At 43.5% G+C, this 27,527-nt stretch overlaps 1 protein-coding gene across 3 annotated transcripts; it reads right to left on the minus strand.

Moving 5' to 3' along the window:
- Positions 1–26,997, minus strand: LOC121302992 (rab11 family-interacting protein 1-like). 3 transcript variants are annotated; one of them, XM_041233381.1, is made up of 7 exons: positions 26,402–26,997; positions 25,107–25,520; positions 11,014–11,480; positions 9,723–10,641; positions 2,665–5,208; positions 2,286–2,406; positions 1–357 (listed from the first exon to the last, which is right to left on the minus strand). In XM_041233381.1, exons 2-7 carry the CDS (start codon positions 25,454–25,456, stop codon positions 148–150), a joined length of 4,611 nt encoding a protein of 1,536 aa, XP_041089315.1. In that variant the 5' UTR covers positions 25,457–25,520; positions 26,402–26,997; the 3' UTR covers positions 1–147. The 3 variants fall into 3 exon arrangements, with proteins under 3 accessions (XP_041089315.1, XP_041089316.1, XP_041089314.1); XM_041233382.1 differs by lacking the exon at positions 26,402–26,997 and adding an exon at positions 25,767–26,393; XM_041233380.1 differs by lacking the exon at positions 26,402–26,997 and adding an exon at positions 25,653–26,393.
- Between the last annotated feature and the right edge of the window lie 530 nt (positions 26,998–27,527).

Genomic DNA, 27,527 nt, shown 5'->3' on the forward strand with positions numbered 1-27,527 from the left:
GGTGTGTCTTGTTAAACTTGTAGCAAAACCAGGAATGGATCAAACTCATATGCAATAGGAGTCTTAATTCCATCCCTGGAAAAGAAGTGGAGCTGATGAGATGCAGGCAGACAGGCAGACAGACAGACAGACAGATGCACACTGCCACTAGATGCGGCCGGCCTGCTTGGACGGCAGGTTTCTCAGTATGTTGGGTGTCTCCTCCATCACTCGGACCAGCAAGTTGTCTATGTAGTCCTCCAGGTCTCTGATCTGGCAGTCCTTCTTGGACAGTGCCTCCTTCTGCTTCCCCACCAGAGCTACCAGCTCATCGTGTGTTAGTTGGGAGTAGGGGGCCACATCCGTGGGGTCAGTGAACTGGGAAAGGGAGAGAAGAGGGTTACTCAGTGGAAATGCAAACACCAGTCCTTTACTGCTAGCCACGCCGCTTCCCTGCCTCCCCGTCCCATCTCGGCTCTAACCAATAGAACTGCACTGCTTCCATCCCTCCCAGTCTCTCCTCAGCTCTAACCTCTAGAGCCACACCGATTCCCTCCCTCCTAGTCCCTCAGCTCTAACCACTAGAACCACAGTTTCCATCCCTCCCAGTCTCTCCTCAGCTCTGAACACTAGAGACACACTGCTTCACTCCCTACGAGGCCCTCAGTTGCTCAATTTTTGTAATCTCTGTTCAGGCTATCAGCGGTACACTGCCCTGGCAGAGTATCCTGCTTCCTGTCAGAACAGGGGGAGCCTGGGCAGTGTGGAATGTGCTGAGGTTTCATGTTCCCATGAAAATTAGCCACAACAAACCCTCTGCAGCCCACCTCGCTCCTAACCCTTTGTGTTCTGGACTGAACTGAACAGCCCTAGCCAATGCAGAGCGCTCTTTTAGAGAGTTGCTATAGAGTTTAAACACAGTTCCCGAATGCTAGTTTTTGCTCTTTCCCCTCTGCATTCGTTACTCTGGGCAGTTCTGAGTGGCACGATCAAGATTATCAGTGTGGAAACCATGCAGTTCAAATTAACTACAGAGGAAATATTTGTAAAGGCAGAAGGCTTGAATGGATACTTCACCTCTGTATGATTCCATATTGTTGTTTCTGACTAGATCTTTAAGAATTCCACTATTCCAGCACAAATTGCCTTTTGTCAAACTCCTCAAAAGGCAGATTGCAGATTAGAGGTAGGGAAGCATATCTAAGTTGCACCATGCACTGCAGGGGTGGAAATAAGTTCACAAATGGAGTTTAGAAAAAGGGGCATTCAGAACAGAAAATAGGAGACACTTTTTTACACAGAGAATTGTGAGGGTCTGGAATCAACTCCCCAGTAATGTTGTTGAAGCCGACACCCTGGGATCCTTCAAGAAGCTGCTTGATGAGATTTTGGGATCAATAAGCTACTAACAACCAAACGAGCAAGATGGGCCGAATGGCCTCCTCTCGTTTGTAAACTTTCTTATGTTCTTATGTTCTAAGTCTCTCATACCATGGCAGTCTGATCCATTCCTGGTAACACCGAGTTTCACAAGACACACCTGAGTTTATTACCTGTACACTTGTGGCTAATCAAGCCTGTAGTAAAACCTAGAATGGGTGAAACGGCTATGCTAGGAGTCTTATTTCCATCCCTACACTAAAGCCCATAGGTAAAGCATTGTGCACTAAATCCTGTGCAACAACGAATATGCTTCCCCAGCTCACTGTGACAGACTTCTAGCTGAAACTTCTAGCTTTTTGTATTTCTAAACAAGCCTGTCCAAAAAAGCAGAAATAGATAATCCTATAGATAATATAATAGGGGTGACGCTTTAGTCACATGTTAGTAGGCAGTCAATAGACGAGCCCTGCATGTGTGTGTCTATCGTTAGATAGAGCTCCTATTTCATATGTATGTTGAGTGTGTTTTTTTCTGCTTAAAAATAAATAAAAAGCACATTTAAACCACGATTGCCATTCACAGTCACGCTTTCAAATTGTGATGATCATGTGAACAGGGTATTAGCAGTCTGTGTATGTAATTTTATTTACTGGAAACTACCAAAAACACACTCATCATACTACTGAAACATGAGCTCCAATAGCAGTCTAATGATAGAGACACACATGCATGGTTTATCTATTGCCTGCCTAGTAACATGTAACTAAACTTTAGCAAATGGTTAATTGCATATTATTTAAACAGTTGTTTAGACACTTCAAGTAATGTGTTATCATAAAAGGATATTAAAGCAGTTAAGTAATGATATATTAAGAACACTTAGAAAGATTCCTGTTAAGCGACTGTGAGGGGAGCCGTGTTACCTTGCTGGCGAGTAGTCCACTCCGCCCGGACGGGGCATCCTTCACCCCAGTGCTCTTCAGATCCTTCTCCATTCGGGAAGTCTGACTGTCCTGGGAGCTCATCGGCTTCACTGGGTGAGGCCTGTAGGGGGCAAACGGAGCACAGCAGAAAACGCCTTTTAAAAACAGTCATGCTAAAGTAAACGAATCAAAGTATATACATAAAAAAAAAAAGTGTGGACTGCAGTCTGAAAAAAAGAGTACTGTTTATTTCACTCCAGCTGCCAACAGGCCACGTGATCAGGGCAGGATTGACAAACGTGTGGGAGAAGCCTGCATCCCATCTGCCTTAGAAAGGGTGTGTGTTAGTACTGGATTCCTGTGTGCGTGCGTGCCTCACCTGCGCTGTGCTGAGCCAGGAATTTGCTGCATTGTGATTGGCTGTGTCTCCGAGGGAGAAACCCAGGCCTGGAGCAGCCTCTTCCCTCCTGAGCCGATGGGCTGGGCAGGGCTATTCACGACCGTCTGAGAGGAGGGAGAGGGGAGTAGAGGGGGAAGAGGAAGAGGGGGCAGACTCTCTGTTTTACTCTTCCTCTGGGACTCAACCACTTTCTCTCCAGTCTGCTTTTCCAAGTTAGATCTCAGAGTGCTGCTTGGTTCTGTTCTCTCCGCTCTTTTCCTCACAGAGATAACTGCAGGCTTGTTTTGCACAGCCAGTAATGGGCTGGTGTTGCCTTCAGCATCCTCCACCGAGGCTGGTGGTGTCCATCTGTCCTTCTCCGAGGTCTGCTCAGACAATGTCTGTCTGTCCTCCTCCAATTCTGCGTTTTTGTTCTCGAGTGGCTGTTTTGTATTTGCTGTGACCGTTTCTTCCGTGTCTTGGTCAGGCTTTGCCAGTTTCTCTTTCTGCGAGGATATTCCGCTCAAGTTTTTGTCAGGGGGCGACGGGGTCTGCTTGGTGGATAATACAGAAAGTTTCTGAGTCTCACTGTCGCTTGTGTCCGACAGTGTTTGTTTGTCTTTCGGTTTTAAACTGTTGCCTGTGCTTTTGTTCAACAGTGCTAGAAGTCTGTCATCTGCGTTCTGGTCAGTTTGTTTGTCCTGCATTTCCCCTGCATTTTTGTCTTGAACAGTCTGTTCATCCTTCTGGTTTAAAATCTCCCTTGTGCTCTGGTGAAGTAGCGTCTCTCTGTCCTTCTCTGTGACAGACTCAACAGCCCTTCTCTCATCCGAAGCAGCAAGTTTGTCCTTTGTGAATACCTCCCCAGAGCTCTTGTCAGGCAGTTTGCTCTTCTCCTTTGTCATTCCACCAGCCTGCTTATCCTTTTGCGCATCCCTGTCTTTTGCAGTCCGGTCAGAGCGTGCCTGTTTGCTGTTGTCCAAGCTCTTGTCTTGTCCTGGGCTTGCAGAAGGGACTCCCAGACGCCCGACAAACAACCCAGTGACTCCCCCACCCTGTGAACTACCTTTTGCACCCAGTGAAGTTGGGGGCTTGTTAACTGCTGCTGGGCTCCTGGCACTGGGGCTGCTCCTCCCCTCTGCCTCTACGGGTGAAGAGTTAGTGCCTGGCTTGTTGCTCAGTGGACTGGGAGCAAGGATAGCAGCAGCAGACTCTTCTTTCCTGGCCTGTTCAACTGTGATGGTTCTGGGCGCAGGTTTCGGTGTGGAGGCCGTAGGCTCTGCGGGGCCCCACGGGTCTGTCCTGGATGATTTGGGGGCTCTGGGCGTGGGCTTTGGCACCTCTCTTTCTGTTCTGAACTGTTTTGAACCTGGCTCAGAAGGTTCAGGAACGCCAGTGGTTTCGGACTTCTCTCTCTCCGATGTACAGGGGTCTGGTTTGACGTCCAGTTTTGCAGGCTTCTCATCGCTCTTCAATTCAGGGGGTGGGGATTTTGGGTCCCAGGATCTGCTGCATTCATGTATGTCTGATTTGAAGGAGATGCCGGAGGCCAGCGAATCTGCTTTTGATTGCTTCTCAGAGGAGGTTTCAGAAGTAGAGGGTTTTCTGCTCCTAGAGGTTGCCTCGGAAACGGAGGCAGGTCTGGTGGTGTTCTTAAAGGGGGATTCAGAAAGAGTTTCCTTTGACAGGGAGACAGATTTGGTGGCATTCTCAAAGGGTCGGTTACAAAGGGAGGCCGGCACTGTTGGACAGTCAGAAAGAGAAGATTGCCTGGAATTGGCCTCTGGAAGCAAATCTGAATCAGAAATGTTGATATTCTCATAGGGAGTGTCGGAAACAGAGGGTGGCCTTGAGGTGTCCTTCAATAGCAAGTCAGAGGCTGATTTGTTCATTCTCTCAAAGGCCGAGTCAGAAATAGAGGCCGACACAGTGGGACAGTCGAAAAGAGACGGTGGCCTGAAGTTTTCTATTAACAGCGGGTCAAAATCGGAGGCTGGCTTATTGATACTCTCAATGGGAGACTCGGACACAGAAGATACAAGCGGAGAATTTGACCCAGAGGAGGAAGCTATAGATGTCCTGGAGGCGGCCTTAGACAGCAAGTCAAAAACAGAAGCTGGTTTCGCAGGGATGCCAGCACCCTCTGGAACACAGGCAGAGATTGAGGCTGCTGATTGCCTACCCTTCTCAAAGAGAGATGTGGCCGCCGGGGTCCGAGAGATAGAGCTGGAGGAAGCCTTCGACAGCAAGTCCAACACTGAGCCTGGGGAGAGCTGAGGTTCCTCTCCTTCCTCGGAGGCATCGGTTTTGGGGACAGATTTCCCGTTTTCCATCAGGAGGGAGCCGACTGGAGTTCGACCGGAACTCGCCTCCCGACTGGGAGGCACAGAGCTGTCTTGAAAGGGGGTAGGGGAAGGGAGGCTAGAGGAGGGTGAACAAGGGGTGCTAGTGAAGTGATTGGAGGTGGCGCTAATGGGGGAGAGGCACGAGGTGGAAAGAGAAGGAAGCCTGTCTTTGGTTTCATCCTTCAGAGACACGTCCAATCTGAAAAAGCACAAAACAGAAACGCCTGTGCGTCAGAGACCCAGCAGGGAGCCCAGATCAGGACACTTCATGTGAAAAATGTTTAAACATGCAGTGGTAAAAGTGAGGAAAACAAGGATCCCAAATGGCAGTGTTTTATGAAATGTTCAATCATAAACGTATTACAGTTGCGAGGGTCGTGTATACATCCCCCCCCCCCACGGCCCATACTGTATTTTAAAGTGACAATTTGTGTGAAATTTATTTATATTTATATATAAAGCAAAAATACATTTTGACATGTCCATTCAGCAGTGTTTCTTACTGCAGGGACTCCAGTTGCATAGCAGTTTGATCCCTGGTTTTACTAGGAGTCTAAGAGACACCAAGCGATTTTTCCTTAACTAAGTTTACAGCCTTTAGTCGCTGTGTGTGTGTGTGTAATTGCACCATGTTAAGTTTCCTATCTATGTATCTTGTAATGCAAAAAAGCAGGGCAGGGCAACTTCTCAAACTCCACAGACTTAACAAACTGTTTTACAATTTCTAAAAATGTAATAAAAATGTCATGACCTAAGGGAGACAGAGACAGAGATAGCCTTATCCATATAGCCCCATGAATTGCTCTGCAGGCTCTGGTTGAAATGTGCTCCTGTAACAAACTCCACTGGCTACTCGTATCACAGGGAAATGGCTTTAGATGATGACTCATGAGAAACAAAGTCTGGCCCTGCTTTTATAACAGAACGATTGTCCTGAATGTTCAGTCAAAACCTCTGAACCGTACATTCGAAAACAGCTAATGCGCACACAAGCACACATTGCTTTACCTGCACACAGAAACCCGTGGTATTATATCTGATTAAGACTTCTCTTTGCCAACAGGAACCTGCCACTGAAAACAGATTTACAAATAACATACAATACATTTACCATTACTTTATTTCATCGAGCTATCCAGTACGACAGCGGGACGGATGAGTCTGAGGCATGAGCACACTTACACCAAGGACATTCTGTACAGGATTCTCATCTCCGCCTTTACTTCAGTCATGCTTCTTTAATTAATGTCTTGCTTCTTTATATTTACAGATAAGTTACAGCAGTTAAGATATGTACAAACTGACATCTAATACCAATAAATCAAATTTTATAATTGCACCCATCTACTGTAGGACTGGGTGAAACTCTCATCCCTGTTTTCTGGAACTGTGTTCAGAAAAGTGCATTTTTCACACAGATTACGATGTCATCATTACCACAGGTTGTGTTTCATCAAGACACCCTGGGCAAGAGTAAAACAGACTAAGTTTTTTATATTTTTAAACAGATAAAATCAGCTCAAAGCAGCTCAATCCGACACTGCTCACTCCATGGACTCAATAGAAACTCTTCTCCTGTGTGTGCAGCGTGACGGAGGTCCCCATAGAGAAGCAGTGGAGTGGAGTATCTTGGTGTAATGAAATATCTTTGATGAATCAATATAAACCAGTTTAAATGTGGACAGGTATATCGCAACACTATCGGTCTGTACTGGTGTTAAAGTGAGTTCGGACAGAAAGTGATATCATATCGGTATATTTTAAACCCAAACTCATTTTACCAATATCGCTCTGATACAAGTGGAACAGGGTATAACTCAGAATCACCTTTAAGAAGTAATTTAAAAATGTGCAGGTTTAAATAAATCCGTTCCTTAATGTGTTGATTTCACTTTGCAATCGAGTACCAAGCAATGGCAGTTAACTGCTAAAGACGACGAAGTGGATTTCTCTCCTGTCCGGGGCACTTTTTTTACTGCCGTACTGAAGCCATAAACCGAGTTACTGAGGAAGGTTTGCTTGGTGTGTCTTAAACTCCTAGTAAAACCAAGAATGGATTCAACTGCTATGCAGCGGGAGTCTTATTTCCATCCCTGCGTTATGACAGTGGTCCTCAAACCCCCACCCCCCCATCACAAGGTCCAGATTGAGGGCATGGGGTAGTGATTGGAATGACTTCTGTTCCCTTCCAGTATACATCAGTGCAGCAGTATTACAGTTCATGTCAGCTGACACAACTTGAGAAGGAGGACGGGGTTAGGACATGCCTTCCAATTCGAGCATCGCTGCTGTATAGAAGCACTCACCAACAAACACGCCACAGGTAAAGGTGTGTATTATTTTCTATACAGTCACAGATACTTGGCAGCCTGCCAGACTATTTTTTGCAGCCTTCCCTTTCCTCTCCGCATGAGTTCAAACAACAAAACAATTCCTCTTTCTCTTCCTATCTCTGATCCCCGAGACAAAGCATTTTACCTGGCGCCACACTGAACCGCTTCACATGTGCCATGTAAATAAGTCCAGCCCATGCAAATCAAACCCACAACCCACAGGCTGGGCTGAGATAACCAGACTCTCACTGCACAGCAGTAGAAGCCATTGTGCGTTTTACTTGGGAGTTTGTCAAGACTACTTCAGACTGACATCTTGACCCACAGCAGGGTTAACATTTGTGAGCTTAATACGAGATGATTTACTTTGAGCTTAATTATACTACGGGGATGGAAATAACACTCCTTTTGCACAGCAGTTTCCTAAACTCCAGGTGTCACTACGAGCTTGAATAGCCACAGTGTGCAGGTGTGTCTTATTAAACCCATAGTAAAACCAGGAATGGATCAGACTGCTCTGCAATGGGTCTTATGTCCATCCCTGCACTCCCATTGCAGAGCAGTCTAATCCATTCCAGTCCTTCAGCATTTTGAAATCTAAGATTAAAGCATCTCTTTAATCTGGCCTTTCACTAGCAAGCAGTTTGGAGCTCTTTTGGCGTCTTGTTCATTTTTGTAATGCGCCCTGGGATGCTTGCACATAAAGGATGCTGTATAAATGAAATTGTTATAATATGGTATTGTACGGCATGGCATGGTAACAGGTAGTACTAGTTTAATGTCTGGAATGGAAGTGATCCTCCCCCCACACTCCAAGCAACCCAATCAACCCAACCAACATGTCCCCTACAGTAATTGGCAGTGCTGCATAAACACGTTATTTGATTAATCGGATTGAGTTCTCCACAGAAATCAGGTGCTGACATTCAGGCAAGGGTCACTGGTGTTGACTGGACTAACTAACCATTCCAAGTGAAACACGTAAAGGAACAGCTGCTTGGGTTTGTGATGATCTCTGCTTTTCTTACTGTGGAGAACAGCGATCCACACAAACCCAGGCAGCTGTTTCTTCAGTTCTTTTACTTGGAATGGTAAGTTAGCCCGATCAACACCAGTGACTCTCACCTTTGGAGAGCTTGATCCCAATAATCGGTTTGTGCACCTCTAGTAATAATTTCTCCCCATGAGGGCACTGCATGGGTAGAATGATAATGACTAGCAGGAGAAAGGAAAGCAGGGCCGCTACCCTGCACCATCAACCACCACCTCGGATTCAACAGCAAAGCCCTCTGAGCTACAATCCCAACACGTTTCACACTGAGCTCAGGGGCAACTCTCGCTTCCCAGAAATCAGTCCCGAGTTAGTAAACTTTGTTAGAAACAGTGAGAGGAAATAAATAAAAAATAAAAAAATTAAGTAAAACACAACCTGGACACAGGCTGGAGGTTATTCAAACCAGGTGAGAAATTAAATACAGGGATAGAAATAAGACCCCTAGTGCATAGCAGTTTCACCCATTCCAGGTTATTATATGACTAACCCCAGTGTATAGGGAACAAGCTCAAGTATGTCTTATTAAATTCATAGTAAAACCAGGAACGGAAAACATGAGGAAAAAGAAAGTGGATGAGAGGCAAGCATCTCTTTATTTTATCCAATTCAAACCGGGTTAACCTTGGGCTGGCATGCTGCAGATGGAAACAAAACCAGGACTAGTTTCAAACCACTTTTTAACCAGGCCCATAGGGGAAAGGGGCCATCCGTAGCTTTCCACCTTTCCCCAACTATTCCCAATGACGTGAGAGAGCGAGAGAGAGAGCAAGAGAGAGACACACACACTACAACCCAATAGCCTTACAAAGCAGCCCTTAAGAGTGGGTGGAGATGCTTGAATCAGCTTCTGTTCCCAGGTGCATGGGGATGATTAATAAAAACTGAATGCAATATGCCTTTAGAAAAATAAACAATAAAACCCACAGCAAACACATTACTGGCAAAAGCTTGACGCCAGTTAAAACAAGCTCTTCACTGTGCCCTTTCAAAAGCCGATTAAAGATCATTAAGAGTCTGCAGTGCAGGCTCCAGCAAGGATTAGGCAGCCCACCGTGGCAATGGAAACTAATAATAAAAAAAAAATTAAAAAATAGTACAAATCACAACATCTTTCTTTTTCTAACTCCTGACCAATTCAAACCTACAACTTTCCACACTGCAGTTTGCAGCCCAGAGCTTTCTTTATTTCAACTGCTGCCGATCTAGCCTCTTTTACAAGCAAAAAAACAAACAAAAACGAACCGTGAATTTTGCCAAAATTACCTGCAGTGGCGATGTGAAAATGTTAATTATTTTAAAAGATTCTCCCCACCCCCCTCCACTGACCTGGGCTTGACTGCAGTGACCTTGCTCGCTGCCCAGCTAGGGAAGCCTGTGGTCGGGGCGGAGGGGTTCTTCGCTCCCCTCTCCTTCTCCTGCAGGTGCGGATCGGGGTCTTGCTCCTCTTTGGAAGGGATAACAGGCTTCCTCCTCAGGGGGACCGCCTCGAATTCCTGGGAACCCTGTTTCTTGGGGACAGACTTGGTCATCTTGTCTACAGGGGTCTCGGGTGGACTCACGCTGTCCGAATTCTTCAGAGAGTCTTTCCTCCCCCTGACCATCGACAGCAGAGTGGACACCTTGGTGCTCTCTGATTTCTCTACTGTCTTGCTCTCCTCTTTCTTACGGATTTCCTCCTGCCTTTTCTTTTCCTCCTCCTCTGCAGCCAGCCTCCGTCTGTTTTCCTCCTCCTGTCTCTTCCTCTCCTCCACTCTCTTGTGCTCATCTTCCAGTCTCCTCTCCTCTTCCTCCTGCTGCTGCTGCCATCTCTTCCTCTCTTCCTCTAGCCTCTTCTCTTCGGCCTTCCTGGCAGCGTGTTCCTCCTCCTGCAGCTCCTCCTGATTCCTCTGGGTTGCGCTGGTGCTTTGCACTTTGTAGCTGGGCAGGGTCTTGCTCTTCAGGGACTCTGTGGAGGTTTGGTCGCTGCTCTTCAGGGAGGTGAAGTCCTCAGTGGACCCAATATTGGTGCCGCCAGACAGGTTCTGCAGAGAGCCTCTCAGGCCCGGTTCAGGGTCAGGCTCCTCCGTGTACACGTGGCTCCCATTGATGCACACGCTGGAATGGGACATGGGGTCATTTTTGGAGCGCAGACCCCCCAGCAGGGAGAAGGGATCCTTCTTGCCAGAAAAGAGCTGCTTGGTGTCGGCGCTCAGGCTGTGCTTGTGGGTTGAGGGCTTCGGTAGGGGGGGCTTGCCCTCCACTTTAGCTGAAGGACAGAAATAGGAAGAGCCGTCACTAAGGGTTGGCGGGAATTATAACCCGATTACAGTTACATTTAAAGGCTTATTGACGACACTGACTTTACCGTCAAAATGTCTGTCCTATTTCACAACATTGTTTAAAGCAATTGTCAAATTCAAAAAGGACAAGAGGTGTCAATGTCTCCACCTCCTACTCTTCTCCTACGCTGTGCAAGATCCAAGCGACAAACGCTTCTTGGTTTGAGCAATATGTTGTATGACATTTTTCCAGCAATTTTTACCTCTGCACTTTATATTAAAAAAAAAAAAAAAAAATGGATTGCCTTAAAGATCCCTCCCTTCCCCTTTCTCTTTCTCCCTTCCTTCCCTTCACTCACCCTCTGGTACTGGAGACAGAGACGGTTCAACGTCCAGTCCAGATGACCGGCTGCCGCTGAGCCACGCATTCCTCTCTGGGAGCGGCTGCAGGGAGGGCAGGACCGACATGGACTGGGAGAGGGATGAGCGCTGGAGGTTCGACGATTTGCCAAAGATGGACTTGATCTTGGATTTGGCGGACTTCTTGGGTTTCTCTTCCTTGCCTCCGCCTCCCTCCTCCCCCTCGCTGTCGGTCAGAACCTGGGAGACCGGCGGCACAATGGCAGAGGCAGAGTCAGAGAAGCCCCCCCGGTCCTTTTTGCCCCGGATCTTGTCCTTCAGCTTGCCGAAGGGGGAGCGTGACTTGTCCTTCATGGAGAGGTCAAACATACTGGCAGTCATGTTGTTCCTCATGAACTGGATGTTCACATGAACCTCCCCCCTTTCCTTCTCCTTCTTACCCGCCTTCGACTTGAGCTTGAACCACCTGCACACACAGACACAAGCAAATACAAGAACATAAGACAGTTTACAAACAAGAGGAGGCAATCCAGCCCACCTACACTCGTCCAGTTCTTAACAGCTAATTGATCTCGGATCAAGTTGAGTCTTAAGGACACAAGTGATTCTGTCTCAACAACATGACTAGGCAGACCATTCCATTCCCTCACCACTGTGTGAAGAAGCATCTCCTTCTCTCTATCCTATGTCACTATCCAATGGCCATTTTTGTGATTCCCCATCGTTACAGATTCTGTACCCTACTTGTGAGATGAGACTTGGGTAAAAGCTCTATCACCACAAATAGTGCGGGGTCGCTGGCACCCCCCTCCGTCACACTGAAAATGACAAAGCTACAGTAACTAGCAACTCGGAAGGTATAGCCCACAGGTGAAATCTATGAGCTTAAAGCTGCAGTGCCCCATTTAAATAGGTTTTGCATGAAGCACACTGAAAGCAAGTAAAGAAAAAAACAACAAAACACAGGGGTGAAGGGAAAGGCTTTTCGTGCACATACAGCAGTCTCTACTGCAGTCTTCCTCACCCAACACCATGCAGAACCGCTGCACTTACAATCAGAGCTCAGCTGGCAGGCGATCCCTTGCTTAATACCGCACAAACCACTAACAGTGTCTCACGAGGGACAAAAGGTTACAAAAGTGAGAAAACTCTATAGGAGCTTTTCTGGAGAAGAGTTGGCTGCAGATTGTCACTGAATACATTACAATTGAATGCAATTTCAGTAAAGGAATTAAAGGGGTGGTTGGTAATTACTGAGGAATGGGCTAACTACAACACAATACAGCAGGGATAGAAATTGCATGGCAGTTTTACTGTGATATTGATTAGCCTGTGTGTATGTAACAAGCTCAGGGGTGTCTTCCTATTAAACTTAGTAAAACCAGGAATGGATCAAACTGCTATGCAATATACAATACAATGCAATTTTACTCTTTACAGACTTGCTGCCTGTCACATCAAATCAGTGATTGTCCTGCACCCTGCTGAGTTACGGTGGGTGTGTGGAGACTCATGAATGTAACAGAGTCCTGGATGGAAACGTCACATTTCAAACATGCAGCAGTTTCTTTTTTTGGAACAGAACATTCAGAAGGTTTGGCATTGAATTTATTAAGTTTCTGCTGTTGAAAAGGACCTGAATGTCAAACCATATCTTTATAAAAACAAACTCTTTGAAATAATAGAAAAACATTCTTTAAATAATTCAAGAGGTTTGTGAATAGTGCCCTACCTGTGGATTAGGGGCGTTGGTTTCAAGAGATTAAACTTTGAGTAAAAATGTTTAAATGTTCAAACTTTAACATATTGGGAATGTTTCTAAAATCCTAAGTCAGATGTGTTTGTGTAGAAGACTGTATGCGAATACTGAACAGTGTGCCGGGGTCAATGAAAGTTTGGGAGCACACTGAAGCTCAGCACAACTGTAAAGCAAGCAATTGTGGGAGGAAGTTTTCCAGCTCAGGAATAACATTGTAACTCATGCCATGTAATTGAAAGTGTTTAGATAGTGTTAGGCATGCAAGCAGAGTTCACAAAGTTCAGCTTCCCACTCACAAGGTTAGGCAACATATTTGCAGGCAAGGGAGAAAAAGCTACATGACTCCTCTCCTGATAACAGACCATCTCCGTACCTCAGCTTTCTCTCAGAACAGCAGATAACAGATCAGTATCCGACTTCTGCTTGTAACTAGGAGATACGTTGTTGAGTCCAGTGATAATGTTTGAGCTAAATGTGTAACTTTTGAATATTGGAATCAATCAGGGGGAACTTACTAACATAGCAATTGATATTGTGCAGACATCAAATTGGTTTCCTTACAACTGAGCTGCAGTGTACACCAAGGCTAACATCTACGCTTTGCTTGCATATCTGTGGCAATGGTGACTGATTTGGGCACCATTCTAAACACTTGCCTGATTAACTTTTTAATAAACAACCCCTAATGTGGATAAGACTATAACATACTGTTTCAGCACACACTTTAAATAAAAAAAGCCAAACAAGTAAGATATCACATTTCCAAGGTCACTCGGGAGACGAGAACAAATCGGAGACAACAGCGCTTCTATTAAGCAAGGCTAGGAGGGAAACAACCACATTCTGTACATACCGTGCACTTCCAAGAGATCATGTACTTTATAAGCCCTTCAAGACAGACTCCCTTCCCCTCCACCTAGCCTTCCGTCCTATTGTTCTTTAAAACACCTACAGCACTGACAACGCTATTTTTGGTTAATGAAAGAAGACAGTTGCGTTCATTGCAGCAGTCTTGTCTGTCAACTGCAGCCATGACATTTCCAGCGATATGCCACGCAGGGATGTTAATAAGATTCCCATTGCATAGCAGTTCCACCCATTCCAGGTTTAGTCATAGTGTATAGGTAACAAGCTCAGGTGGATCTTATTAAACTCATAGCAAAACCAGGAATGGGTCAAACTGCTATGCAATGGGAGTGTTATTTCCACCCGTGCACAGGATAGGAAGAGAGATGGTGCATTATTTTATCAGCAATTGTTTTAGTAGAACACCACAAAACTATTTAAATCACAATTACCTGGGTACCACGACATGCATACACAGCAAGTTCTGGCAATAAATGCACATGCTAAGATAAAGATTTTATATAAAATAGATTTTAGCAGTCTTTCCTCACGACTAAAACTTGAAGCAAGAAATTTGGGGGCCATTTTTGATCCTGTTCTATCATTTGAGTCCCAATTTATGAAAATTACTAAAGCATCTTCTCATCATTTGAGAAATCTAGCTAAATTTAGATCTATTATTTCTGTATCTGATGCTGAGAGGCTAATGCAGGTCTTTGTTTCATCGAGAATAGGCTGTTGTAATGCACTTTTTTTCAGGGATTCCAAAGTACTTGATGTGTTCCTTGCAGCTTACTCAAAATGCTGCTGCAAGAATCCTAACTAAAACCAGAAAAGGTGAACATATTACTCCTGTCTTGGCCTCCTTACACTGGCTTCCTGTGCAGTTTCGAATTGATTTTAAGATTTTATTAACTTATAAAGCCCTTAATGGATTAGCACCCAGTTATTTACAGGAGAAGCTGATCCCATACATTCCTAAGTGGAATTTTAGCTCTCAGGATGCAGGGCTCTTGGTTATTCCAAGGGTAAATACTAATAGTATGGGAGGAAGGGTCTTTTCTTACAAGGCTCCTACATTATGGAACGCTCTGCCTTTTTTTGTCAGAGAAGCTAGGAGTCTTGTTGTTTTTAAGTCACGATTGAAGATCTATTTATAGACACAAGCCTTGTTATTATAATCTTTATGACTCTGTTTTTTTTATGTAAATATAAAATGAATTTTATTTGAAATAGTATTTTAATGTATCTTTATGCTATTTTAATGTTTTATTATGGTGTGTGTATTATGTTTTCTGTAAAGCACCTTGGGGTCTACGACGTGAGGTGCTACATAAATGAAACAAATAAAATTTGTAATTTAAGCAACTCATTCCTATGATATACGGGTCGATCACAATTAGATAAATTAGCTCTGGTTTATATGTTTTAGAGCAGAGTTTATATCATTAAAATATATACCAGCCTACATCAGACTCCTTTCACCCAGCAAAACAGGGGCGTGATGCTGGTGCCCTCATTGATTGCATTTTGTTTTGCCACGATATCATCAGTTTCCACAATCCCCATGAGAAACAAGTTTCGTTTCTCATCCAGGCAATGGAACGCTTTGAGGCTGCCTGCTTTGGAAACGCTCTGTAAATTCTACTTCCATTATTTCAGTTCCCTTCTAAAAATCAATTCCCAATTCCAGTTCCTTCGAAGGAAAACTCCTTCATAATAACTGGCGTGATAGTTAATTTGGCTTCAAATGAAAGCAGTTGAACAGACCAACAGCGACTTCAATTGAAGTACTTTATTGGCACTGTGAGAAGCACACTCTAAGAGAGAACGGCTAATTGCAAATGTGATCAGTGTGTTAGAATTGATAAAAAGGGAATTGGATTTGGGAAGATATTTAAAAAAAGGAATTGGAATTAAAAAACAGAAACTGACAGAAGGAGGAGCGAGTGCTAACCCCCAGAAACTGAAAATAAATAACGTTAAAACAACTCTCACGGTAAGCTAAGTCAGTGTTTTATGAAGTGGTTGTCTCTGCAGGGATGGAAATAATAAACTCCTCATTGCTCTGCAGTTTGATCCAGTCCTAGTTTTATTAGAAGTTTAATAGACACCTGAGCCGGCTACCTACACACTGTGGCTAACCAAGCTTGCATTAATCTGGAATGGGTGAAACCACTATGCAATAGGAGTCTTATTGCCATCTTTGTTCTCTTTTAGCAAATAAGTTATCAAAACAAGTGGTGCGATTATGGATCTCTTTCGGTTCCCTTGGTCTAGACTGCACAGAGAAGTTCAAATGACAAAGATATTAAAAACAAAAGGCGGAGTTCCGAGCAGGACCAGGGGAACCGATCAAGCTCTGGCTGAAAATAAGTCTATTTTTACCTTGGCATTTCCTGCAGAAAAACATTCAGGAGTTATCTGATTTGGGGTTAATATTGCAACGGCAACTTTAAACGCTCAGCCAAACATTTCTTACAGAATCTTAGTGCTAGCCTGGTAATAAGCCAAGACTATGTTAATCAAGACCTTTACACCAAAGTACAGCAACTACCAACTCAGAAAGTATAAGCCACACTTGGGATCCTGCAGCTTTAAGTGCACAGATTTCCCCATTTAAATAGGTTTTGCATGAAGCACACTGAAAACAAGTATAGAAAAAAAAAACTACAAAACACAGCGGTGAAGGGAAAGGCTTTTCGTGCACATACAGCAGTCTCTACTGCAGTCTTCCTCACCCAACACCACGCAGAGTCGCTGCACTTACAATCAGAGCTCAGCTGGCAGGTGATCCCTTGCTTAATACCGCACAAACTACCAACGGTGTCTCACGAGGGACAAAAAGTAAGAAAAAAGTGAGTTCGCTATATGAGCTATTCTGGAGAAGAGTTGGCTGCAGATTGTCACTGAATGCAATGCAATTTCAGTACAGGAATTAAAGGGGTGGTCAGTAATTATTGAGGAATGGGCTAAATACAACAGCAGGGATGAACGCAGCAGGGATGAACATACTCCTATTGCATGGCAGTTTCACCCCTTCCAGGTTTTACTATGAGCTTGATCAGCCCCAGTGTATATGTAAAAAGTTCTTATTAAACTTATTGTAAAACCAGGACTGGATCAAACTTCCTTGCAAGAGTCCTACTTCCATCCCTGCACAGTGCAATATAAAACAATACGATAATGCAACTTCTGTAAAGGAATTAAGGGGTGGTAGGTATTTAGAGGAGCAGATGAGTTACAGACTAGCTACCTGCTACGTCAAATCACTGACTGTCCTGCGTCACATTTCAAAAACAGGAGTTTGGCTGCAATTTCTATTTGGAACGGAACAGCCAGCCTCACCCCGTTTTTTACAAGACAGGGCCTGTGGATTTCAAACTTGCCTGGCTCCCCCCCTTCTTATTATAGCTGTGAGGTTGAGTGAGCCAGGAGCCACCTCCTCTATATTACCATTCTAGGAGGAATAAAAACAAAACACATCAATCGCATAACCGTCGCCGAGGGCCAATTCTAATCTATCTAGTAGGACAACTGTCAAGAAAACCAACTGTACAGCCCTACCCATGAATGATTATTGTTACGATGTTTTCTTACCTTGCATTAACATCTTTTCCTGATTGATTTCCTGCTGAAAGGTGGTATAGCAGAGACAGACATAAACGTGTCACAGGCGCACTGCACTAAGCGGCTGTGATTCAACAAAAAAAAAACACAGATACACAGGGATGGCAACAAGACTCCTGTTGCATAGCAGCTTCACCCACTCCAGGTTTTACCACAAGCTTGACTGGTCACAGTGTGTATAGGTAACAAGGTCAGGTGTGCTATCTTAAACTCAGTCAGTGGATCAAACTGCTGTGCAATAGGAGACTTATTTCAATTCCTGGAAACAGGTACAGTCAGAACAACTCCGTTTGACCTACAGCTTATTTCTGATAGATTTGGGTTACTGATAAAACTTGGCTATTTCATTTTCCACAGACATGTTTCCTTCAATAACACTCCAAGTTCCCATCCTTCTTGTGTTACATGTAACAAGACCCCACCTGAGCCGTGCTGCTCATGCAAGTCTTATTAGAATGCAACTCAAGAAGGGAGTGGATGGAGAAAGATCTTCAGGGCTCAGTTAAGCAAAATGCTCAACAGCCAACCACAGTTGTGTACTATGTATTAGGCTTATAATTTTTACTATTATTGTTCTGTGAATGCCTAGGTTTTGACATTATAAAAATTCACAAAAACTAATTATTACTATATCGTTCCCAAGCCTTACTCCGATGCAACGCAGCAATAGGGCTTTATTTACCTGAGCAGGTGTGTGAGTTTGAGTGCGTCAGTGTGTGTGTGTGTGTGTGTGTGAGGTATGGGGTGATGCCAGTATGCATGTGGTTTTGTTCCAAGAGACAGCCGGTTAAACCTGTTTTGAGGGAGATGTCTAGTTAAGTGTTAGCCTAAAATTGGAAAAGAACGTGCAAAAGACATAAGACACACCAGGAACAAAGTACATAAAACAAACAAGTTGATGTGTCATGAAAGTGGGGCACTAAGCCGCACACCAAGGGCATGTGGAAGAGACTGCACGCTAGAGCACTGCACGCCACAGAAACCCTCAATGCAGACTGAGCCGCACACCCAGGTCATGTGGAACAGCACTGCACGCCACAGAAACCCTCAATGCAGACTGAGCCGCACACCCAGGGCATTTGGAACAGCACTGCACAGAAACCCTCAATGCAGACTGAGCCGCACACCCAGGGCATGTGGAACAGCACTGCACACCACAGAAACCCTCAATGCAGGCTGAGCCGCACACCCAGGTCATGTGGAACAGCACTGCACTGCACAGAAACCCTCAATACAGACTAAGCCGCACACCCAGGGCATGTGGAAGAGCACTGCACTGCACAGAAACCCTCAATACAGACTAAGCCGCACACCCAGGGCATGTGGAACAGCACTGCACAGAAACCCTCAATACAGACTGAGCCGCACACCCAGGGCATGTGGAACAGCACTGCACTGCACAGAAACTCTCAATGCAGAGCAGGGCTATCAGGATCGCACACGTTTTTACACACACACACACACACACACACACACATATAGCCGCACACCCAGGGCATTTGGAACAGCACTGCACACCACAGAAACCCTCAATATATAGTAAGAAACTATATTGGGTGCACGCATCTTACAGTATAACAGAAATTATTTTGCAGTTTGAGCAGCCAGAAACTGCAGAGTAAATGTGGGGCCATTTATAAATAAATTACAAATTTATATATATGACACACACACACACACACACACACACACTGTTTGCTGACTACAGTGACGTTAAAACATGTTGTAACATTTGTTATCATGCTATTCCTAATACAGTGCCTATAGAAAGTCTAAACCCCTTTTGTTGCCCTATAGTCCGGAATTAAAATAGTTTTATTTATCTACACAACCTACCCCATAACTTCCAAGTGAAAAAAATATTCTAGAAATTTGTAGAAAATTAATTAAAAATACAAACTGAAACAGCTTGGTTGGATAAGTGTCCATGCCCCTTGTAATAGCAATCTTAAATTAGCCAATTGTAACCAATCACCTTCAAAATCACACACCAAGTTAAGTGGCCTCCACCTGTGTTAAATTGCAGTGATTCACTGACTTCAGGTTAAATTCAGCAGTTCCTGTAGGTTCCCTCTGCTGGGTAGTGCATTTCAAAGCAAAGACTCAACCATGAGCACCAAAGAGCTTGAAAAGAACTCCGGGACAAAGATCAGGGGATGGGTATAAAACAAAATATCAAAAGGTCTTGAATATCTCTTGGAGCACAGTCAAGATGATTATTCAGAAGGGGAAGGTGTATGGCACCACCAAGACCCTGCTTAGATCAGGCTGTCCCTCCAAACTGGATGACCGAGCAAGAAGGAGACTGATCAGAGAGGCTACCAAGAGGCCAACGGCAACTTTGCAAGAGCTACAGGCTTTTATGGCCAAGACTGGTCAAAGTGTGCATGTGACAACAATATACCAAGTACTCCACAAATCTGGCCTGTATGGTAGGGTGGAAAGAAGGAAGCCATTACTCAACAAAGCCCACCTTGAATCCCTTTTGAAGTATGCAAAAAAAAATTCTGTAGCTATGTGGCAAAAAGTTTTGTGGTCTGACGAAACTAAAATGGAACTTTTTGGCCTAAATGCAAAGCATTCTGTTTGGCGCAAACCCAACACATCGCATCACCCTAAAAATACCATCCCTACTGTGAAGCATGGTGGTGGCAGCATCACGTTATGGGGATGTTTCTCATCAGCAGGGACTGAGGAACTTGTCAGGATAGAAGGGAAAATGAATGGAGCAAAGTACAGAGAAGTCCTTGAGGAAAACCTGCTGCCCTCTGCAAGAAAGATGAAACTGGGATGGAAGTTGACCTTTCAGCATGATAACGACCCAAAGCACACAGCCAAAGCTACACTGGAGTGGCTAAGGAACAAAAAAAATAAATGTCCTTGAGTGGCCCAGTCAGAGCCCCGGCTGCTAAATGCATTGCACTTTTGCTGTCATATTTTAATCAGAACTTTATGTGACTTTGCATAGCCACTTAGATTTGCATTATCTTCAGTGAATACAACTGTATCGTCATTTTTCCAAACAGTACATTAGAGATAGCCGACCCTTTCCTGCAACTGAACTTTCAACAGCGACAACTCTGGTTGATTTTTGCGTCTCCGTGCTTGAATATGTAGAACATCTCTATCAAACATGCATGTGGGTTTATTATTAATTGACTTTCTACCCACATCACAATCCAGCTATGCAGAATATCTATTTCATACATGTGTAGGCTGAATCAATCTACACACCACGTCACAACCAAAAATGCGTCTCTTGCTGGAGAGCTCAGAGAAGCGTTTCACCACGTGGATTCGCTCACACCTATACAGTAACGCCCTACCCATTTCACAGCCATGAAAAACGCGACACGGGCCGTGAAATGCATTCTTCAGTGAAAAACGACTATTTTATACACTTTTACCATGCCCTTAAATCCAATTAAGTTATGTTACCAGTCCAGGTTACTGGTGTGATTATAAGCTTGTTTCAATTTCAAAAAGAAAACTGGACAGGATTTATTGACTGACACAACAGTAGCCAATAACCACTCTGGGCTCTCCTCATGATTGGTAGATATGGGCATCCGGGGTGGGTTTAGTATCCTAGGAGATGTCAACTGATATTGTTAAGCGAGTGATCATTTTGCGAGTGTACAAAATTAATTAAAAAAAAACTGGCATTTAAATATAGCACTCTCCAATTTTCATATTCCTGCCGTCACTAGCTTTTGCCTTGTTTTGTGTAAAATCTAAGAAATTTACAGGGGTAAATTAAGAAGAAAACTAAACAAAAAATGAACCCGCCTGTCCAAACAAGAAAAATAACAAGGTTTGAAAACGAAACATCAACATTATGGCCTATTCACATGGAAAAAATGTTAAATCTAAAAGTTTTCATTTAGCAATGGCTACAGTCGAGACTGATTAAAACAATTTACGTGAATACATTTGGCCCAGCTTCTGCTATTGAAAGCAGCAGTCCCTTCCTGTATGTGCCGCGGCTGCACGGCTGCATTGCACTTTTGCTGTCATAAGAACATCAGAAAGTTTACAAACGAGAGGAGGCCATTCGGCCCATCTTGCTCGTTCTTCAGTTAATAGCTTATTGTATCCGTCAATCTCATCAAGCAGCTTCATGAAGGATCCCAGGGTGTCAGCTTCAACAACTTTACTGGGAGTTGACTCCAGACCCTCACAACTCTGGTAAATTTTTGCGTCTCCGTTTTCTGAATCTGAATGCCCCTTCTATCAAACTCCATTTGTGACCCCTGGTCCTTGTTGACTTTTTTCAGGCTGAAAAAATCCAGCTATGCAGAATATCTGTTTCATACCTTTTAGAATGAATCAATGCTACACATTAGGTCACAACCAAAAGTCTTCTTTGTTCAAGACTGAAGCGATTCACCACGTCTTTTAGCCTGTCTGCATAACGCCATACCCATTTTACAGCCCGGAAAAAATTCTGGTCGCTCTTCTTTGCACTCTTTCTAGAGCAGCAATATATTTTTTATAGCGAGGTGACCAGAACTTAAATCAAATTAAGTTAGGTGTTACAAGTCCAGGTTACTGTTTTGATTATTCCCTTGTTTCAATTTCAAAAAGAAAACTGTATCCAGGATTTATTAGCCTTTTTTATGACACTAGATGAAACATTTCTGAGCCAATAACCACTCTGGGCTCAATTTCAATATCTCCCATATGATTATTTAGATACATTTTTATTTCCTGGGTTTAGTACCTTCCTAGGAGATATTAACTGATATTGCCAAGCGAGTGCCCATTTTGCGAGTGTCTAGATCATTTTAAAAACCTTTGCTGCTGCAAAGTGTTTGCCACTCCTCCTTTTTGTGTCGTCTGCAAATTTAACAAGTTTGCTTACTATACCAGAATCTAAATCATTAATGTAGATTAGGAATAGCAGAGGACCTAATACTGATCCCTGTGGTACACTGGTTACCACACTCCATTCTGAGGTTTTTCCTCTAATCAGGTACTTTCTGTTCTCTACATGTTAATCATCCTAATCCATGTTCACAGTTTCCTTGCACACTCAGTTACTTCTAGAAGCCTACTGATATGTAATAATTATCACTGAAGGGTTAGGGTCTGGGTTGTGGGTTTAGATTTACACGTGAGATTCAATGTTAATGTTATTTACCGTATTATTTCAATTTGGCGATGTCCTCGTACTGACGCCATAGTCGTGCAACACCTTATAACAGAGGCCGCCTTGATTAAAAACAGCAATCAATAAGGAGACATTAAGGTATTTTTTTCTCCTCCCCCCCCTGCTAAAAGAAAAACACCCAACACTGACTATGTACATGTAATGCCCCCGAAAAGACAGGAGCCTCAATCTAGCACGTACATTACAAACTAACGTACACACGATAGTAAGCACATTTTATTTATAGTAGTACAGTTCTGAAAGAAAATGCTAGATAAACTAGTAATTGTAATTCCTGTACTCAATCCCATACAAATAAAAACAATGTGCTTACTATCTAGGAGAAGATTTAGTTTCGGTTTCTCTTGCAGAGAAATTACAAACAAACAAGTTACAGTGAGAAAAAAAAAAAAAAAAAAAAAAAAGAGTCGGATATATTGTAGTTTTTACAGAAATCAAGCTGACATTCTAAGGTAATTTTTGGTGCAGAAAAACACCAGCATTGTCCCACCCTTAACAACCAAGCAAGACTCCTGATTTGCTGGTACAGCACTCCAGACCTTCCAACTCCCACCTAAAAGGCTCTCGGTAACTGTCACCGATAAATTTACTGTAATGTTGATTGAAGTGATACAGTATTTGAGAATATTTGCATTATTAGATTGCAGCCATGTTATTTAAAAATGTAATCAAACTCTCTGTAATTAAAAGAAACTGCACAAGATGACATCTAATAAAAACAAGAGACGCCCAACACAGGAGGTTTAGGGTTACACTCAGAGACAAATACGAGGCAGGGGCAGTTACAGAAAGACGGTGGAACGGGACTACAGTACATCTCTTTTTGATTTTAGTAATATGTAAATATCACACATAGATTTTTTTGTTTCTCATTTCTTAACATTTAAATTGGGATTTCTGCTTTCAGAAAGACGAGCTAGCAACAGTTTTGGCCGTCACTCATTTCAGTTTGCAGCAGCCAACGACTGGAATGAGTTTTAACAAAGGTTCACATTAGAACAGCTCTTATCCGAGGTTTCTTTAAGCCAGTCATACTAAACTCTGGCCCTTGAGATCCATTCCAGCCCTGGGCTTTATTCCAACCAGGCCGTAAATGAGTTAACTGCCTCTCAGCAGCTTCAAGGAACTACATTAGAATGTGGTTGGATTAATAACCTGGACTGGATTTGAGCTTGAGAGCTGAGTGCCACTGCTTTAAGCCATAGGGTTGACTCATTGCTGACTGACATCCGTGCCTGCTAAATTGCTGCCGAGTTTTATGTTTTATGGTTGATTGTTTTTTTTTTTTTTATTTCTTATTTATTGTGTTTTATATTGTTAATTGTGGTGGTGTGAGCCTCTTGCCAGCTCATCGTTGTAAATGAGAATTTGTTCTTAACTGACTCGTGTATAAATGATGGTTTTGATTGGTTGATTGATTAACTGATTAAGGATAGTAAAGGGTTAATTAACAAACATGCCTTAGAGTTTATGAAAGGAGTGTTTGAAGCAGGAGAAGGCGAGTGTGGATGGTAACATATACATGTACTTCTGCATCCAGACCGATTGCGTCAGGACGTGAACCAGGGCCAAGCTAAACACAAGAACATTACAACAGGTTGGGATTTAAAACGCACAGTAAAGTAATACAGATAACCGATAGATAAAAAGGCAGTCTAAAGTCCTTAATATAGCAGAAGGTAAGATTATTAAAGGAGTTTGAGAAATTGTTCCTGACTTATAGCTGCATGAACAACTCCTCTTAGTAAACCTACAGACTTAATCCTGCTGTGGGGAGCTCAGAGCAGATTTAGCAGGCATTTGATTGTTCAAACTCCTGGCTCCTGATCATTTTAATAATTTACCAAAACAAGAGAAGTTCTCAAACCCATGACTGGGAGCAGGGCTAGTGTTAGTTTCAAGACCTGCTTTTTGGTATCTTAAGCTTATTATTGTATTTGAAGGTAGTATGGGACACATCTATCAAGAACTTTTCACCGCTGGTATTTGCAATACTTGGTGTTTTGGAGTTAACAGTTTAAATGTCAGCCAAGTGGTAAGTGATTTGATCAGATCTTTTAAACTGCAGAAATTCATGCTACCCTTAGAGGTTACACAGATGGATGTGTTCAGCGAAAAATGAATACTTTGTTTCATTTTCAGATGGTTTGATTTTATCTAGATTCTCTTTCTATAGTGCTGTACTTGAAATATCTGCATATAAGAATTTAAAGTATCAAAGAACTTCAAAAAGATATTTATTAGCAGTAAAATGTGCCTGCCTGTCTGTTTGTCTGACGGATGGTCTCTACTCACCCTGTCTCGTGCTCCTGTCTCTACTCACCCTGTCTTGTGCTCCTGTCTCTACTCACTCTGTCTTGTGCTCCTGTCTCTACTCACTCTGTCTTGTGCTCCTGTCTCTACTCACTCTGTCTTGTTCTTGTGCTCCTGTCTCTACTCACTCTCTCCTGTCTCTACTCACTCTTCTTGTGCTCCTGTCTCTCCTCACTCTGTCTTGTGCTCCTGTCTCTCCTCACTCTGTCTTGTGCTCCTGTCTCTCCTCACTCTGTCTTGTGCTCCTGTCTCTACTCACTCTGTCTTGTGCTCCTGTCTCTCCTCACTCTGTCTTGTGCTCCTGTCTCTCCTCACTCTGTCTTGTGCTCCTGTCTCTCCTCACTCTGTCTTGTGCTCCTGTCTCTACTCACTCTGTCTTGTTGCGCTCCTTGTTCTCATGCAGCTCCAGCAGGTTGATAACAGCCTCCCCCAGAAACTGATCCAGCCCCACCAGGGCCCTGTGCATCACCACGATGCGCAGCGTGCACCTCTCCTGGTTCCCCTGGTGGAACAGAGGCAGCTCGAAACTGGCTTCCTCCCTCCACACCGGGGCCAGGCTCTTCTCAGACACAGAGGTGGAGAACTTCTCCTTGCCCAGCTGGATGATGGCGTAGGCATCGTTGGTGCCGTTCTTCCCCTTAGCCTTCAGGCTGTGGGCCTGGAGCACCGTCACATTCACGTTGGTGGGGTACCACTGCTGGCTCTGCTCTGCTAAGGACATGATCCCAGTGTGCGGAATCACAGGGAGCACTGCCTTAGGAATGAGGTGCCAATGGTTTTCACTCCTGGCAAAATAAATAAATTGGTGAATTCTTTTAAAAAAACAAAACAAACAAACAAAAAAACTATTTCAAAGCTTTTCTTTCTTATTCTATAACTCCCTTTGACCAACTTCCATAGCACAGCCATGCACTTACCTACTTTCTTTCAACTTTCTCTAACTCTTGATCAATTCAAACTTACTGCTTTCCATACAGCAGCTCAGTACTTTCCTTATTTCTTTCCAGCACTCCCGACTAAGCTATTCAAACCTGCTGCCCTCCAGCCTGCACCCCTCCTCTCTCCTTAATGTGTGTGCGTCTCTATTTCTTCTTGAATTTCAGCTCCACTTCTTCCTCCAACCAGCTGCACAGCAATCTAATTCAGTTCAGCGAGTGCACTCCCTGTCTCCTCCAGGGCGATTTCACAAGAGTATCTCACTCCTCCTCCTTCTCCCCCTACCTTCTTAAAGCTACAGCACTGCTAAGTAACCGTTGTGGAAACAGCCAGGTACCGACTTAACCCCCTGGTTTCACAGAGCAGCAGCAGCAACAACAACCCGGCCCTTCGAACGCTAAAGTACTCAAACATGAACCCTAATCTGGGTCTGTGAAAGCGGCCACTAAATGTGTACAAGTCATGTGACTTAATTCCAATTTTTTTTTATTTATTTTTTTAAGTTACAATATTCAGCTATTATTGTAAAGCTTTTTATAGATGACGTGTATTGTTTTCTGCCTGGTTCAACTCGTCTGTTTTAAACAGTCTCCTCTCCCACCCCCTCAGCACACAACAAACAAACCGGTATCAAGGACCTATTCAATGTACACTGTCACTCAGCTAAATCAATACTCAGTGTGTGTGTTTTCCAAGTTTAACACAAAACGTCTGGCAAAACAATATTTACCTTTTTTTTCCCAATAGAAAAAGGTTGATGTTATGACCAAGATATCTTATAGGAAGTCGAGAAAAACAATTAGGCACCTTTTGAAATTAATTTAAAAGCCCAGGAAAACTAATCCTAGACACAGTCTAGTCATTTTAACAAGCGACCCCCGGCCGAATATGCTCGGATTATTTAGCTGACAGAAAACAAATAATAAAAAGCACGTCTATATAAACAATACTAACATCCCTCACCCTGTTACAAAACTGCCTTTTAACTTCCTCCATTACTGACAACCATTCACTCCCGACCACCCCGTTCACCTGATCCCAAATCCGCTATTGGTCCGCACCTGCAGTCAATCAAGCGCTCGTTCGCTCTTATTGGCCGGGAGGCTTCCAGCAACAGGTTGTGTGAAGTGGTTTCGGGGAGCAGGTGAAACTGGAATACAGCAGACGTGTCGCTTGGCAACAGTCACCGCGTCACCCCCCCCCCCCCCCCCCCAATACAGTAACCCGCGTGTGTTTTTATTTTCTTTTGTATTCTTTATAACAGAGCCGCCAATCTCCCAGCTCTGCTGAGTACTATAATACCCGACATGGAAAAAAGAAAGAAAAAAAAAAAATACTTATTTTAAACTGGAGGACGTGTGTGTGTCCATTTTATTTATTAAAAATACAATATAAAAGGAAAACCTTGTTGTTGGCCAATACCTTCACAATAGCCTTGTTATGACAACACAATACATATTGTATACATGTATATTAAAGAGAATACACTATACTGGACAGAGGGAATATGTAACCCCTGCGTCATTCGCTATCTACAGAGTACTCCCCCATAGAACTGTGCTGTACTGCATTTCCAAACTCATGCGAGACACATATGCCATCTGCTGGCTTAAACTGTACACTACTCCCTTTCTGTCAACTGTAACTGTTTGTAGAGTGCAGAGTTAAACACCCCGGTACGTTTCATGCAACATCAAACTCATTCTAGTATTTCATTCTGGATATATCATGTTATGCATTTCATATACACTACACACCTTTGTTTTGGTAACCCCTGCATTTTTTGTGCATGTAAACTACTGTTAAAACAATAATAATAGTAACACAATTATATTATCCAACATTTAAATAATAGT

Source organism: Polyodon spathula, chromosome 31 (assembly GCF_017654505.1).
Source record: "Polyodon spathula isolate WHYD16114869_AA chromosome 31, ASM1765450v1, whole genome shotgun sequence".
Lineage (NCBI taxonomy): Eukaryota > Metazoa > Chordata > Actinopteri > Acipenseriformes > Polyodontidae > Polyodon > Polyodon spathula.